Source organism: Crocuta crocuta, unplaced genomic scaffold (genome assembly GCF_008692635.1).
Source record: "Crocuta crocuta isolate KB4526 unplaced genomic scaffold, BGI_CrCroc_1.0 scaffold127, whole genome shotgun sequence".
Classification (NCBI taxonomy): domain Eukaryota; kingdom Metazoa; phylum Chordata; class Mammalia; order Carnivora; family Hyaenidae; genus Crocuta; species Crocuta crocuta.
In genome coordinates this window covers 9,190,233-9,206,445 of record NW_027532008.1, presented here as the reverse complement: position 1 = coordinate 9,206,445, position 16,213 = coordinate 9,190,233, and the positions used below count along the sequence as shown (strand labels likewise).

General features: G+C 53.3%; 1 protein-coding gene across 1 annotated transcript in view; it reads right to left on the bottom strand.

Moving 5' to 3' along the window:
- UBR4 (ubiquitin protein ligase E3 component n-recognin 4) overlaps positions 1 to 16,213 on the bottom strand; it is a 130,906-nt gene that overhangs the window by 7,859 nt on the left and 106,834 nt on the right. Inside the window, exons 88-101 of the mRNA XM_077775556.1 lie at positions 15,626 to 15,823; positions 14,848 to 14,928; positions 12,619 to 12,706; positions 11,988 to 12,115; positions 10,870 to 10,977; positions 10,225 to 10,344; positions 9,274 to 9,464; positions 8,666 to 8,839; positions 8,194 to 8,293; positions 5,739 to 5,957; positions 4,696 to 4,809; positions 3,407 to 3,549; positions 2,836 to 2,961; positions 1,379 to 1,573 (exon numbers count right to left, since the gene is read on the bottom strand). Coding sequence (XP_077631682.1) covers positions 1,379 to 1,573; positions 2,836 to 2,961; positions 3,407 to 3,549; positions 4,696 to 4,809; positions 5,739 to 5,957; positions 8,194 to 8,293; positions 8,666 to 8,839; positions 9,274 to 9,464; positions 10,225 to 10,344; positions 10,870 to 10,977; positions 11,988 to 12,115; positions 12,619 to 12,706; positions 14,848 to 14,928; positions 15,626 to 15,823 — 1,985 coding nt within the window. The remainder of the gene's footprint in view (positions 1 to 1,378; positions 1,574 to 2,835; positions 2,962 to 3,406; positions 3,550 to 4,695; positions 4,810 to 5,738; positions 5,958 to 8,193; positions 8,294 to 8,665; positions 8,840 to 9,273; positions 9,465 to 10,224; positions 10,345 to 10,869; positions 10,978 to 11,987; positions 12,116 to 12,618; positions 12,707 to 14,847; positions 14,929 to 15,625; positions 15,824 to 16,213) is intronic.

Below are 16,213 nucleotides of genomic sequence, written 5' to 3'. Positions count from 1 at the left end.
AACTGACCAAGACACCTGTGACATAGCCAACGCCCACCCTGGCCAAAGGACTCAAGCCTGAGTTACCAGCAGCTGGCCCCTGACAAACGCAGACACCTCCGGCCACTGGCTCTTCGGCCGGGCGGGTCACGCAGCCTCTCTGGGGCTGTGTCACCCCCCCCCGGAGAGAGGGCAGCCCGCCCTGCCGCACAGCTGCCAAGGGGCAGGTCTCTGCAGAGCCAAGGGCTCTGTCAAAGGCCCCACAAACCCCGGCAATTAGCACTGCTTGGGCCTGCCGTGACCCGGAAAGTGAGAACATCTGTGCTGCCAATGATGTGGGTGTCCAACAGTCTGCACAGTCTAACAGATGATGTCACGCCCGGACAGGGACCTGCCCGTGCATCTTGTTAACAATGAGACCTGCGCTCTGGCGGTCAGCCCTCTATCTCACCAGGAAATGGGAGGGAGGGAGAAAACAACACTGGTGAAGACAGAAGGCCAGAAAGGAGAAGAGACAGGCTGTCCTGTGATCCAAGGCAGAGAACAGCTGCCTTAGGCGGACCCTACCCAGTCTTTCAACAGCTGGCCAGTTCCCTGCCCGAAGCAGGTAGAAGACTCTTATTGCAAAAGGGGGCCTAACAGTACAAACCTGTTCAAACCAAGAGCCAAAGTATATTAAATCTTCTAATCTTCTTTTAACATCTGGGCTGGAATGAATACTATTCTCTACCCTAAACGCTTCTTTAAAATCGCACATTTAGTTACTAGCCTAACTGCCCCACAAAGTACACGCAGATAAAAATACAAACCCACTCTCCTGCTGGCTAGGAGCCGCCTCTCCCAGACAGCCTTCGACACTCCCCAGCCCTCAGTGTGCCAGAAGTACTGCTTACTGGTGAGGACACCAGGATTCGGGTCCGTCTCCCACTTATGAAAATGGTTGGTTTCTGGGTCTGCCGCAGCCCCTGGTTGTGAAACCTTCCCCTGTGACACCCTGTGTCCCTTTGACAGTGACACAATGCGGCCCCGAGTCATGGCCTCCCCCATCCCACAGTACCAAGTCCTAGGGTTAGTGGAGGCGACATGGCAGTGGAAGCTAAGGAGGTTCTCTGGTGGGCTGGCCTCTCCCTGTTCCTGGTCCCCTCTAGGCAGAGCATCAGTCCAAGGACACAGGCCCTGGCTGCCCACAGAGGGAGATGGAACCGTTCTGGAAAGGAAATCCCCATATTCTGCATGACTTGAGAAAGCCACGGATGAACACGCGGGCTTCAGTAAAGGATGAGGCCAGTCGTCTGCTAGGACCTAGCTCGGGCAGACGTGGGAATGCTGACCCCTTGTTGGGCAGAGGGGCATGGGGCGGGCTGGCCGGGTGGTGCCCGCCAGGGAGCGAGATACTGACGTGTTCAGGACGTAAAGCACAGTGTGGACAATGTACGGGATCAGGTGGATGTTGCTCTCCCGGCCGCCCCCGCCGGTGTCCGCGCTGAACGACTGCTCCATGGCAAAGCGCAGGAAGAGCAGCTTGATATCGTGGATGTTGAGCTGGTAGGTGGGCTCCCGCTGGCCCGTGCATTCCTGGAGGTAAGTGTTGTGCCTGCGGGGAAGCAGAACAAACGCTGTGAGCAACGCAAGGTCCCCGGGGAAGCCCAGTCAGGAAGGCAGAGCCCCCTCGGCACAGCCCTCTCAGCACAGCCTGACCCAGAGGCCATAAAGGTCATCACATAAGCAGATTGAGGAATGACAGGGACGGCCGAGGACATGAACTGTGGCCCGCAGGAAAACGAGAGCAGACGGCATTCCAGTTTCTGCTGTGACTGAATGTGATGCTCTCCAAGCTTTGAGAAGACGCTGCCAGTTTTGGGGGCCTATTTCCTAAGAGACAAACGTCACAGAACGTATCACGGCCAAACCCACTACACTTTAGAAGAAGAAACTTGGAAGGTATTCATTCTCACAAGGTGATCTGTCCATAAAATTTTTTAACCTCCAAAATGAAAGGTATTTTTTTATTTTAAAAAAAGTTTACTTATTTTGAGACCGAGCATGCATGCGTGTGCAAGTTCAGGAGGGGCAGAGAGAGATGGAGAGAGACTCCCAAGCAGGCCCTGCACAGGGCTCAATCCCATGAACCATGAGATGATGACCTGGGCTGCAATCAAGAGTCGGATGCTTAACCTAGTGAGCCACCCAGGTGGCCTCGAAAGATATTCTTCTATGTCAATATATGCTACCACCAGCCTGGGCCCAGTCCACGTGACCTCAGATAATTTACTCAACCTCTCTGTGCCTCAATTTCCTCAACCGGGGAATGTGTATAATAACAGCACATGGTAAGCATCTCAATACGTTGCCCACCATGATCACTGCCATCCCCCAGCCTTACAACAGGACTCGGGGTGGGGCATTCATTCCCTGAAGCATCAGCAAGAGCAAGGCCCTCCTCCATGCCTTAATGACTCTACTCTGGATTTTAGGACAAGGGAGGCTTGAAAGGAGCCCAATATTCCCCATGCCACTGAGGTATATTCATTCTTTAAGCCTCAGAGGCACACACTGCAGAAGAGAAGTCTGGGAAACTGTGGCTTAGAGGGCAAAGGGTGCTGTGTCTCTTGTCCTGAGATCAGCAAGGGAGAAGGGGTAGCAAAAAACCGGAAATTCCATGTGGTGCACCAGATGCTGAGGGTGCTGATTTCTTACAGCCGAGTTCCTCCCGTTGCAGTAGCTTCCCTGCCAGCACTCAAAGAAAGGGACCAGGGTTCTCAATGACAGTCACAGGCCTTTGGGCCAAGCTGATCGCCGATTTTCCCCATCTCCTGGGAACCCCCTTTTATACCGTGCACACTGCTCAACACTCACCTTGCCAAGCAGGTGGCAAAAGCTGATTCGGGGACGTGGGGCCCCCAGACCGGAAGGAGCCCATTGCACTTGGTGTTGGCATTCTGAAGGGCTGCGCTTTCCCACTCTTCCCGGCCACGAGCCAGCCTGGATTGGGAGAAGAGCAGGGACGAGTGACCGCCGGAACGGATCTGGTAACCAGGCACCTGGGCGGGAGGGGCGGAGCAGGGTCTGCTAGCACTAGGGAAGAAGTTAGCCCGTGCACCTGAGTCCAGAGAGAATTAGCCCTTTGTGTCATAATTTGGTAAATGCCAGCTCTGCTGTTTCAGGTAAGCAAGGTTGCTTTCTCCAGCCGTAGGCCAAACGCCAAGTGGATTTCCTAATTACATGGCACAAATGGCTCTTGGGCCTGGGTGGTCTGAGGGAAGACACCCTACTCCCCGCAGACGAAAACTCCAGGGTCGGCATCCTACCCCCTCCCAGCACAGGGCCTTGGGCAAGCTGCTCAGTCCTCTGCAGTGACACAGGCCTGGGCCGAAGCACATGAGGAAGGAGGCTACTGAGTAGCCACTGCACAGGAGCCTGGGCCTACCTGACGGCAGCCAGGTGGCAGTCGTAGTGCACGATGTTGAAGTGGGACACGGTGCTGTAGCCCTGCTGCTTCCGGGGCTTATTCTCCATCTCTTCCAAGGCTACCCGCTTGGTGAAGGTATAAATGCCCAGGACTTTCGTGGGCTGCAAAGACACCGTGGAAAGGAGGAGAGGTGAGGCAAACGCCAAGGCAGGCTCTGGGAGAAGGTGAAGCAGAGGAGAGGGGAGCTGAGGGCCTCCCCTTACAGGAAGGAAGGCGCTCGGGGAGGGGGTGATGGTGAGCACGTCAGTCTCTTGGTTAAGCACTCGGCTGGGCACAGTCCCAGTGAGATGGGCAATGTGGGCAACAACAAAAATACAGCAGATGCTGTGGAGATGGAAAGACGGACACGTAGCCTAAACTGACTGTCTTTCCTTTTTGCTTCATTTATCTGAAAGGAAAGAGTAACTGCCTCCCGGGTAAGTCACCTGCTATATACAACTTCTCAAGCAGCCTAGGCCACAGCAGGACCTACAAGGCTTGTGGCCCTTCAGTGGCACGGACGCTAGCAGGACGTTCAAGCTGGAGGGAAGAGGGCGTCTTGTAGGCCTTTAGGGGAACAAGTGGGTCATGTGCTGCTCTGTTCCTGCCAGTCATAATTCCAGTTTGGTAGAGGTTCTGATCTTCTCCCCAGGGACCCTGCTTAGGAGCAGCATGGTGTCCTTCTACAAGCCCCAGGCCTGGAGTCAGAGACACACGGGCTACCATTCTGGCTCTGCCACGTGACCCTTGTTTTCCCATCCATGAAGTGGGGTTTTATAGATTCAACAACAGAATTACTCAGTTTACATAAAGCCCTGGTCACCAGGACTGGCATATAGAAAGAATCCAATGGGTGGTGATGGTGATAGTGAGGATGATGGTGGTGGTAATAATGGCGATGGTGATGATGGTGGTGGCGGTGGTGATAGGGGTGGTGATGATGGTGATGATGATGGTGGTGGTGTTGGTGGTGGTGATGGGGATGATGGTGGTGGTGTTGGTGATGATGATTATGATGAGGATGATGGTGGTGGTGGTAGAGGTGATGATGATGGTAGTGGTGGTGGTGGTGGTGGTGGTGGGGATGGGGTGATGGTGGTGGCGGTAGTGGTGGTGATGATCAGTCTGCCTTCCTCCCTTTAGAGAGGCAGCTGGCCCTGAGACACGCCTCAACCTCGGCCCATCTAAGAGTGAAAAGGCCTGCAGGAGAAGGACGCCACCGGAGCGAGGGGCCAGGCTGCGCATCAGGCCCAGGCCGGGCACGATACCTGGAACTTGTACCCCTCCCTGCAGATGCAGCACGTGAGACCCGGCTCCTCAATTAGCTCCTCCATCTGCTTCAGGAGTGCTGTCTTGGTCACGACCTGGCCCTTCTCGTTTGTCTGTAGGGAAAACCCAAGTGACAGGTCAGAAGAGAATTTATACACACACACACACACACACACACACACACACACACACACACACACACACACCCAACCTAGCTTGGGGATACTCAGAACAGGGCTGCCCTTCCATAGACACTAGAAGGACAATACACAAGAAAGGAAACCTCTTTTGGTGGCTCCCAATGAGGGTAGAGACCCAGATTCTTCTGCTATTCTCTTCCTTCAGGAATCCCTGAAGCAAAGGATCCTATCCAGCTAGAAGCCTGGCTAGCTGCCACCTGCCACCAAAAAAGCTGCCTTTCTCTGTGCCGGCAATCCCAAGTCCCAGCTGCCAAGGGCTGTCACATTAGGATTCACTTCACGGTTCCCATGGGCGTTTTAGACTGCTAACACCCCGGCCTGCTGGTTGGAGAAGGCTCTCCTAGAGCTAGCTTCTTTCAACACAGGGCAAGGAGAGCACAGGGCCTCATATCCAACAGACGTGGGTTCAAACTCTTGTCAACCCCTTATTAAGCATGAGCCTTGCTCTATTCCCTTTGCTTCTCAGACTCTGCTACTTCAGCCAGAAAAAAGGTATGGTAACATCACCCTCACTGAGTCACACGGGGCTTAAAGAAAACCTTACAAGCAAGGTGCGTAACTCAGCACAGTGCCTGGCGAGCAGTAAATCCTGCAGGAGCCAAAGTGATCATCCCGTCGTCACAGTTTCTGTGAACTCGTTACATCATTTAACCTCGGAGTCCCGTCTGGGTGGTGGGACAACGGTCACCCCGAGGGGTTGTCATGAAGGCACATCTAGTTCCCTCCTCCTCCTCGCCAGCCTTCATCTTCGCCATCCCCAACCCGGCTCTGTCCCAAAGCATGGCTATCTCCTCCTCAACCGTGTGGACAAGAATGTGGGGACTCCCAGAGTGTGGCTTTACCGTCATGCCCAGGGTACCCAGAGCCTTCTGCCTCATTGCCATGGCCATGCGCTTCTTCTCCGCGCGGGTCTCCCTGCGGGCGGCATCGATCTTCTTGTTGACATCAGGGTGTTCCCGCAATGCCTCTAGCAGGTTCTCTGCCAGGGTCCCAATGCCCTCATCGCTGGACACCTGCTCTAGTTTATGTAGGTTCGTGATGGAGTCCGTTCCAATCAGAACCTACCAAGTAGAGACCAGAGAAATATATGCTTCCAATAACGTGAATACACATGCTCTCCAGGAGCAGACAGGTTTAGAAAATTCAACAGAATGCACGCAATCTCAGGTCATCTATTCAGGTTCAATCAGACCTTCTGAACATGTGTTTCAAAACATTTTGACCAACAGGAGTGGGTTTGGCCCTGTCGCTGACCTTAGATCAAGCACTACATTCTTTGGCTCCGGTGCCCTGGCCTATAAAGTGGCGATAATATCAGGCTTGCGGTGAAGATTAAAATTTTGTCACAAATAATTGGATGTAAAGCGCCCAGCACCGTGGAAGAGAAGGGGGCTCGGTTAAGATGCCCCAGAGAAGCAGCACCTGATGGGGCCTGGGTTGTGGACTCTGACCGTAGAGCAGAGCAGGCCATGACATTCACAGGGACTGTGCTCAGTTCTTCCTCCAGAAGCCCCGTGTCCACCACACCTGGGAGCCCAGCATTTCCTCAACCGAGTCTGGTACAGTAGAGGTGTGACTCCGAGTAGGAGTGGATGAGAAAACAGACAGTACCAAGCAGCCCCCGTGCTTGAGAAGGCCAGCACTCGCTGCACAACAACACGGCGCCGACGACGCAGGTGGGAGAACACGACACACAGGCGGGGCCAACCCCACAAGGCCGTCCAGGGGAGCCGAGAAGGAGCACGGCCCCACCCCAAGCCCCCCTCCCCCAGCATGCGTGCATTAAAGCCCAGCGCTACTGTATGGGTTTAACCATACATGGAAAACAACAGAACCAACCTGCAATGCGAAAGCTCAGCACTCAACCCAGATCACCCGCAGGCTCGTATACCTGTGCTCAGAGCAGGTATGCCTCAAACTTGCACATCAGCAAAACGACAGGTTGGCTCACGTCTCATGCTCCTGGTTGCTGAGTCCACAGTGTGACTGCCCAGTAAACTACCGCACAGGCACCTGACCTCCCCACGCTGGGTGTGAGCTGTGCACCTGCGTGCATCCATGTGAGGCAGTGCTTTATGTGCCAGGGGGACAGAGACCTGGCCCCCCCGAAGGTCACACTCTAACCGGGCGAGCAGACGCACACGGTAGCCTGACAGAACGCCTCAGCCGCACCTTACTTCAAACCTTCTGGGTTCTTTGTCCCTTCAATGCCACCACCACTCACCTGTCACCCAACCCAGAAACAACAGAGTTCTTGACTCATCCAGCTTCCTCACCCGCCATCGGCAACCGACNAAATACAGGAAACAGACCAGATGTTCTTTAACGGATGAATGATGGGCGGCCTCAGGAACCCACACCACGAACACCACCGAGCAATGAAAAGGAACACACTATCGATACCCACAACCTGGATGAATTCCCCCCAAAATTATGCCGAGTGAAAAAAGCCAACCCTGAAAGGTTACACGCTGTCTGAAGCCATTTATAGAACACTCAGGAAGTAACAAAACTATAGCCATGGAGAGCGCAGTGGTGGCTGGTGGTTAGTGGGGAGGTGCACACAGCTATCAAACGGCAACAGGAGGGATCCTGGAGACGATAAACTTCTCCTGAATCCTGACTCCATCAGTGTCAACCTCCTGACCGTAATACTCTAGACGGTTTTGTAAAAGGTCACTGTTGAGAAATGGGTCTGTAGGATTTCTCTGTATTATTTCTTAACAACTGCAGGTAAACCTACAATTACCTCAAAATGAAAAGTTTAACTTAGAAAAACTCCCGCCTGGCCACCTGTCTGGGCCAGTCAGGATTTGTGAGGATAACAGAGCCCAGCGCGGGGATCAGGGATGAGCAGCAGACTGGAAAGGTGGGACTCTTGGAGAACAAAGTTTCCAGCTGCCTGAATCAGAACAGAACATGGCAGCGACAGCACTAAAAATATCCTGAGACCCAAATGGCTATGGCCAGAAATCAGAACTGTTAAACTGTGGCCAGCCACACCCTCGGTTCGACTGCCACTCTGCAGACCCATGAGAAAACAAAGCTCCACGTAAGAAGGAGATGAATGCTGGGATCACGTGTAAGCCTCACTCCTCTCTACACACAGAGCTGAACCAGATAAGCTCGGAGTCTCCCATATGCGGGGGGTCTTCCATGCCAGAGGAAGTCACATCCTGAGGCTAATCGAGGTCGTCACCTTCCTTCAGGCACGGCAGATGAGAAGAGAGTGTCGCCTTCGCCACACATGTCCTGCCTCTAAAATGAAGGCCCGCAGGCGGCTGGCTACTCACTCACCTGCGTGGCAGGGTGCTGGACAGCCAGCCCCCGGAGAAGCCTCAAGATAAACGGCAGGGCTGGGCGAGATAAGAACTTTTTCCAGATGTCAGCATCCAGACTGCAAAGGAAAAAAAGGCAGCTTAGCAGAGGCCGGAGGAGCAAAGCCTCTCTGGAAACCAGCGGTTGATCTATTCTGGCTTGTTTCAATGCGATTCGTCAAGAGGGCCATCAAGGACCCCAGAGGATCACCTTGCTCAGCCAGGCAGCCAGACAAAATTGAGCATTCCAGAAACCCACATGCTGCCACCTGTTCCCCGGCCCCAAAGGGCTGTGTGGCAGTGGAGGGGTCACCCTGGCAGTTTCCAGAAGAGGGAGGTGACTCCGAGCAGGGCCAAAGGGGGATATGTAAAGCTCTCAGCCACAATGAGGAAGGAGAAAAGGAACCAGATGAGGGAAGGAAAGCAGCCACTCTGACGGAGCCGCCTCTTACTTCTTGGCACTGGGAATGTGCTTCTTCATGTAGTCCAGCGCGCTCTGCGTGATTCCCTTCTGGAGGATCAGGTCCTTCAGCTGATGCCCGTTGCTGCTGTTCTTGATGCCGGCCGCGATCTTACAGAAGCAGTCCAGGAAGACCTTATCGTCGCCGCTGTGGTCTTCGTCATACCTGCAGGAGACAGCAGGGCCTCAGGGGGTGAAGGGGAATGACAAACGTGCCTCGCGTCCTTCTCATGGTCAACAATCTTCCACAGTCTCTGGGGTCACGTGTGACACGAGGGCCCTGCTGACCTGGTTCCTGCTGCTCCCCCTCTCCTGCCACGTCCCGCAAACTCCCAACGTTCTCTTGCGTTTTCATGCTTTGCACACAGGACTCTCTCCATCCCGTCACACCTTCACACCTCTGTCCCGTGTCACCAGCCTCTGGGCCGCCCCTGCCTAGCCAACTTAGCAATATACTGAGCCTCCAGTAACAATGCACCGCTGGAGGGCCAGACAGGCACACACGAGCCTAACAGAACTTCAGGGGAGTCTTCCCTACCCTCACAGAACGAGTTCGGGCGTCGGGGAGGACCCGCATGCAGCCGAGACGCAAGCACGTACTTGTCAAAGCTGCAGTACGGCTTGAAGCGCTCCACCAAGATCTGCATCTTCTCCACCTCACCAAAGGAAAGGTACGGGATGATGCGAAGCAGACCCTGGAGCACGCTCGGGTTGGAGCGAACAAACGTGCTGTTGATCTGGTCCAGGAGCATCACAAGCTGATCCTTGTCGCCCGTCAGGAGGAGGTTGCCCTGCGGTGGGGAGGAGGATGGAAGGCCCCGTGACAGGGTCAGGACTTCCGTCAGCCAACATCTGAACCCCAGATGTCACCCCCCTCCCTCAGAAGCAGCCCTAGAGAAACTATCCTGGCACTTTCTGCGTATGAGTTTCATTTGACGCTAGTTCTACGTTTCTGTGCAGCTCTATTAATGGTCTCACGTGGTCAAAAATGCTACCACGATCTCCCCTGCCCCAAGGGAAGGCAGACTGCCTGCTACTCACTTGGTCACACCTCTAGCCACAGAAGGGCACAAGAGGGACGGAGGGGACAGGGGGTACAATGGGGACTGGGGGTGGTGGGGAGACAGGGGAAGGCAAGGGCATACCGGGCGGAAAGAAACTGAACTGAGAGTTGGCAGACCCGGGTCCTCAGCCTGATTCTGCAAGCAGCCAACTATGTAACACTGAACAGTCCACCTAACTTCTCTGAGGTGGGAGTGTGCTCAACCCGGGATTGAGGGTCTGGGCTAAGACCCCTGTTTATGGGCTGGAACATGCTAGGATTCCATTAATGAGCACTTCTGAGTGAAATAATATCCTTAGCAGCTTCGTGTCCTCCAAATCCATAGATTTCAGGCTTCAATGCCATCATGTCACCATTGCTTTGTCATTTCTATGACCTGAGCAGGTTCAACCAGTTTTGGACACAGCTGGACACAAACAAGCCTGCGGCCAGCAATGAGACCACAAGTGCTCCCAGTGTCTGCAGAGGGACAGACCGGCCCCACGCACCTTGTCCTCACTCAGGGGCTCGGCGTTGGATTCATCCAGAATGATCTCCATGATACTAAGCACTTGCTCGGCCACAGCTGCACCGCCACTGTCCTTGCTTTCTTGCTCAGCTACCAGGGCCTGTGGAGGAGACCCAGTCAGTCTGGGGAGAAGGCCATAACCGCTCGTTGCTGCCAGGATCTGCTCCTCACCAATATCCTCCATGGCCTTACTTCCCAGAGATCTGTGCATGTGGGAGCAGGGAGGCGAGACAGAGCAAGTGTGTGGACATTTGTGGGAGCAGGGGGGTGAGAGAGAGCAAGTGTGTGGACATTTGCACACAATGAAACTATGATGTCCCAGTTCTCTATCTTGGTTGCCCCGAGGCCGGGGGCATTACTCCTCCAGGCTGTGCAATCTGTACTGCTTTATAAACTTGGGATTCAGGAAACAGACGAGGGAGGTCTCGGGTGTCCTAGCAGCAGCACAGGGGGCGCCAGCAGGAAAAGGGACAGTGTGAATGAGCCGTGCCTCGGGGCCAGTCAGCCGGACAGAGGAAGGGTTTGAAAAGGCCACAAAGCCTTCTCACCTGAGCCCGGATGCCCCTCCCCCACCAAAGAACCCTGAGGCCCCCACTATCTTCCTCAGCCCCTGCCCGCCTTTTACCAGGTTTAGGGTCCCCAGCATGACATTCAGGGTGTTCATTTCCAGCTTGACCAGCTGCTGTCGGTTGACTTTCACCTTCACACAGTAACTGAACAATTTCAGGAGCACCTGGTAAGAGAAGCCAGTCAAAACCCGTGAGGCGGAGAGTGTGAGATGTGGGGACAAGCAAGACGGAAATTTCTGAGAGCGGCCCTGTACCGCCAGCAGGCACACTTCCTGAAGTACCAGGAACAGTAAGGAAAAGTGCCTCCTGAGGGGACACGACAAGGCGGGGAAGCCCTCAGAGCAGGCTGGCATTTTTAACAGCAACGCGCCCCAGCGACAGCCCATGCGGCCTCGGTGCATCTCTACGCTCCCTCAACGCTGGCAGTGACGCCCGTCCTGGTGGGACAGGTGATGCGCTGCTGTCTCAGGGCAAGTCCATCAGTAACTCTGGCTCTGGTGAATGTAACCAGAAAGATCCCGAAGCTCACAGCCTGTGGGAACTCAGAACCATGCAGGTCGTTTACTTACTTTTCTTTTGTTAAGATAGAAGTGGTTTTGTTTCTTTTATTAAGATACAAATAGTTTTCCTTTTTTTACGTTTTTAAAATTTTAATTCCTTTCAACTGCTTTTGAAATTTTAATTCTCCACACAGACCAATCGTTTAGAACACAGATACAGGAACATACGTTCCCATATCCTCTGGAGCTGAAAATAATGAATAGTGTAACACGTGTGGTCCTCTGCTCCTTAGGAGATAGCTGCATGAATGCCCAAACCAAATCCTACAAAAAAACCCGAAAGGGTTACCTACACAATCAATTTTAAAAGCAATAATAAGAGTAACTGACGAGCGCAGTTTTGTAGGGAAAGACAGGCACCGGGGCCACAGGTGACTGGAGACACAGCGGGAGGCTGCTGTCACACCTGCGGCTGCGGGGAGAGCCAGGGAACAGGCGAGTGGGGGTGGAGGGGGTGCCTGGGGAAGCGAGAGTTCGGGGGAGCTGCCTGGCCCGCACTGGCCCGGGGCACCAAGCTGCCCTGTAGACTTACGTGGCACAGTGGCCACCAGCTTCTCTCCACAGGGGCCTGTCTCAAAACAAAGGACTGGCCCCACCCTGCTGCCCCGACTCACAGTTAGAAGGTGGCGTCCCTGCTTGAAGTCTTTGATCCCTGCCAGTCTGTTCAGCATGCACTCCAGGCCCCCACACTGTGCCATGACCCCAGCCATCTTATACACTTCTTCTTCATCCTCTTCTTCATCTGAGGGAGGAGGGAGGCCAAACAGAAATGGAGGAGAAAATACAGATGAAAATAACACAGATAATCCTCTTCCAGGCTGACAGCTAGCTCCCTTTTCCTTATCTCCAATAAAAGCATAGCACTGAAAGGGGTCAATACCTGATATTAAAGTACGTGATTGAAACCAATTAAAATTATTTACTCACATATGTGAAAATACAAGCACCACCACCACCATCGGGGGTGCAGAGGAAGCTAAGCTAAAAATAAATCTGAACCCAAGTTTGTTGCTAATTGCATTTTATTTCCCCAGGGTTTTTTGTTTGTTTTAAACCCCTGAGGTGTGTGAACTGGGCCATGGATATGTGCACTCTTTCTCAGTCGGAGAAGGAATCTCCCATCAATCCTGACCAGAGGCACAGGAGAGTGTGTGTCCAGAACACCCCTAAATCCCAGGACATGGACCGCTCACTGGCCCCAGACCTCTCAGGCAATGTGCAGCTGTATCTGGGGGAAGGGCCTACCTGTGGTGGAGTCCAAGGACTCGATAAACTCCTCGGTGGCATCACCCAACAGCCCCCGCATGCGGTAAACAATCCTCATGGGCTCTCCCTGAGCAGAGACAGGTGGAGAAAGGCGCTTGTAAACAGGCCCAGGAAATGCAAGGGACGTGACTCCTGGCCTCGCTCTTGTATTTCCCTCCAAGGCCTTAACCACAACATCTAGAACCCAAGTGCGCTGCAACTTCCATCGGAGAAAGGTTTATTTTATGTAATAGACACCACAGGCCAGGAGTTGTGTGAAGCGCTTTACAAACACAATCTCATTTGATTTCATTGAAACTGTTAACAACCATAATCACTATTACTTATTGAGTGTTTTACTCTTTGCTAAGTTCTATGCTAATCAAGTGTGTCATATACCTCTTACACCGGGTTAAGCAGCTTTTTCAAAGTTATCCACTGACAGGTGCAGTCTAATTCCAGGCCCGTGCTTCCTTCAGGAGCGCAAATTCTAACCAGGGAGAACCACTACTCAAAGAATCAGGACAAATAAGATCACTGAGATCAGAGCTTCAATTCAAGACTCAGGAATCAAAAGCAAGAGCATAAGCCAATCCTGAGGTCTTCACATAAATCCAGCAAGAAAAGGGTTCTTCCAAAGTTATTCAAGTAAAAACCTCTAACCTGATGGAAAGATTAGAAGTTAAGCCTTCTACAAATTAGAAGATTAGAGCACTTTACTCAATTGGAGGATCCTGAGAGGTCACTATATACTGGATACTAAGTTAGGCATTCTACCATCGACATTATTTTCATTCTGGACGTAAGAAACATGGCTCTGAAGTCGCTGCATGAAATGAGGTTGACGAGTCTGTACCACAGTAACTCAAGCTGCATGCCTCTAAGCCCCTGCTCAGCTTTAGGACAGTACCCCCTGTGGGAGAGAACTTGCCAGAAAGGCCAGGCTGCAGAAGTGTTCCCAGCTACGGAAGCCCAATGGGAACTAAGAAGGAGAACAGCTAGAGAACAAGGGCAGAGACAGAAAGAGACACAGGAACCAGAACAGGCTCTAGTCAGTAGCTGAGGAGACAAGATGTTTATCAGGGGGAAAGAGGGCAGAGTCAAAAATGTGCCTGTGGACTAGGCATTACCGCGCAGGGCAAGTGACCTTCTCTCTCTACCTGCTCCCTGCCTCAGGGTTCAAAAGGGGAGGGGCCCGTGCACGCTCTTTGGTTCCAAACCGCCATTTACAAGGGCAGCCATAGAAGCTTGACCGTAGTGTTCTGTGTGCCTCTCAGATTGAATCTGTATCATTCCGTTCTGCTGCTCGAGTGTCAACGACGGGATGCACTGATGGGGCAATCTCCTGTGCGACCCTCTGCCAACCGGCAACTGTACGCACGGAGCGGGATTCCCGGCACAGTAGGAGAACCGGAAGGAGAGGAGCAAAACCACGTGACAGAGTGAAGGCCAAGACGTACTAGCAAACACTACCAATTTCACTTCTGAAACCCTGCAGAAACATCCGGGCCTTTTACATCCAGAGTTCACTGCTTCCAGAGTGAAGCATCCAGAGAAGTCAGAGAGAAGCTGACTAGTTTCCTGTGCTTCAATTACTTGGTTCACTTACTTCACTTGATTCACGTAATAAAAAGATGGGAAGGAAAAGGAAAGAAATGGAGGAGGAGGAAAGGAAGGGACAGGGGAGAGAGGCGAGGAAAAGAGGAGGAAGGAGGAAGCAGATTATCTGAGACCCTTGGGAGAGGTCGAGCAGCACTGAGGTGGCCAAAGGACCAGAGCGCCATGCTTCCTTTACTCCCGTCTCCCCATCTCAGGGACAAGCTGCCCGTTGGCGTCCCAGTCTCCCCACTGGTAACACAGAAACTATGCCCGCTCCTGGACAGCGCTGCCAGAGACATTCTGAGGGGCCAGGCCCCTGAAAACAGAGGCTTCGTCTCGGTCCAGAGGTGCCGCACACGGGGGTACGAGACAGTGTGCGTGGCCCCCCCTATCGCACGCCTCCTCCGGCGCTGCCTAGCCGGCCGCTCGGCCAGAAACGCTCATCTTCTCCTGCAGCTCTCCCGCCTCTGCTCAGATGCCTCAAAAAGAGGACAAGACGACTGGTTTTCTCTCCAGCCACGAAGAGGGAGGCCCGGCTGGGTAAGTGACAGTGGGCCGCAGCTCCTCCCGCTACAAGTGTGCACAAGTCAGCAAAGTGAGGCCCCACCTCCGAGGAGACCAGCTGCATACCTCATTCGTGGTGCACCAGACCTTCTTGTAAACCTCGGCCACAGGGAGATCCAAACTGATGATCTTGTTGTTCACTAGAAGCTGAACAGAAGAGGAGACGAGGAATAATTATTATTCCAAATAATTATAAGGCAAGTGCATTTCAAGATCAAAGGGCACTTGATGGCAGCAGTTCATAACTCATCACTTTGCGTCCCGGACCTCTTGACTCTCCCTCTCTAAAAACCGCATGTGCGCACAACACACAGAACTTGGGATGCAACTGCAGAGGTTACTAACGCCCGTGAGCCAAACCAAGGATCCCAGGTGAAAATCCCCTGCTGGGCATCCCGTCAGGTTGTGCCAGAAAAAGCGATTTACTCCGTCTCATCCAACATGCTTTTCACCCCACAGATGGTACGGCCAGACCCTGGAGGTTGTTTGCCAGAAGGCAGCAGTCAGGTCCGGAAATCTGCCCGGGGCCCGTGTCAGTACTGAGGAGCTTAATTAACTTGGAATCGCTAGGAAACCTCTGTCAGCGCAACAGGAACAATAAAATCGTACTTGGTGACAAGCAGTAGCCACAAACCGTGGCTTGCTGCGTGCCAGACGTCGGGCAGAACCCTTTACAGGTCATTACACCAGGTGAGACAGGCAGGGAAACACTGGCCCCATTTATAGATGAGGAAGTGGAAGCAAGCTACCTGCCCAAGGCTAACCAGCTACCAAGTAGGGAGGAACCCGGATGTGACCCCTGCCCGTGCTCTTAACCATGGCAGCAACGTCCTAAGCTCGTTACCTCCATCCCACTGTCGTCCTCCAGAAGAGCCACCAAGTCACAGTCCTGGCAAATCTTGTTCTTTATGTCCCTCATAAGTGGCCCAATGCCTGGCTCGTTGCTGCTATACGGGTTCCCGGGCATCCTGCCTTGCAAGAAGTCTTCTTGTTGGGGGTCCTTCTCCAGGGTCACAAAGAATTCAGTGACTTCATTCTCCTCCTAAAGGACAGAGACAAGGACGCATCAGCAGTGATGGCATAAACATACTCTCAGAGGGTCGGCAGAGGCCTTTCAGATTGAGACCAGGCCACGCTGCTCTATGGACACTCGGGGGGGAAAATCCAGTCCCTCACACATTTTAAGACATACACGACAAGAAACACAGAGGTGATTCCAAATACGCTTCAAACAGCCTTCACCACCAAGCCTCTCCTCTGAAACTCAGGGTGGAGTGGGAGAGAAGTGGGAGTGGGAGAGAAAGCCTACCCAAACAAGCACACGGGCGATGTACGGAAGCTGCATTACTGGAATAAGGGAAGGGGCTTTCCTCAGCCTGCTCACCTCACGTGACGGTAACCAATGTGGAGCTGGATGGCTCAGTCGCTGAGG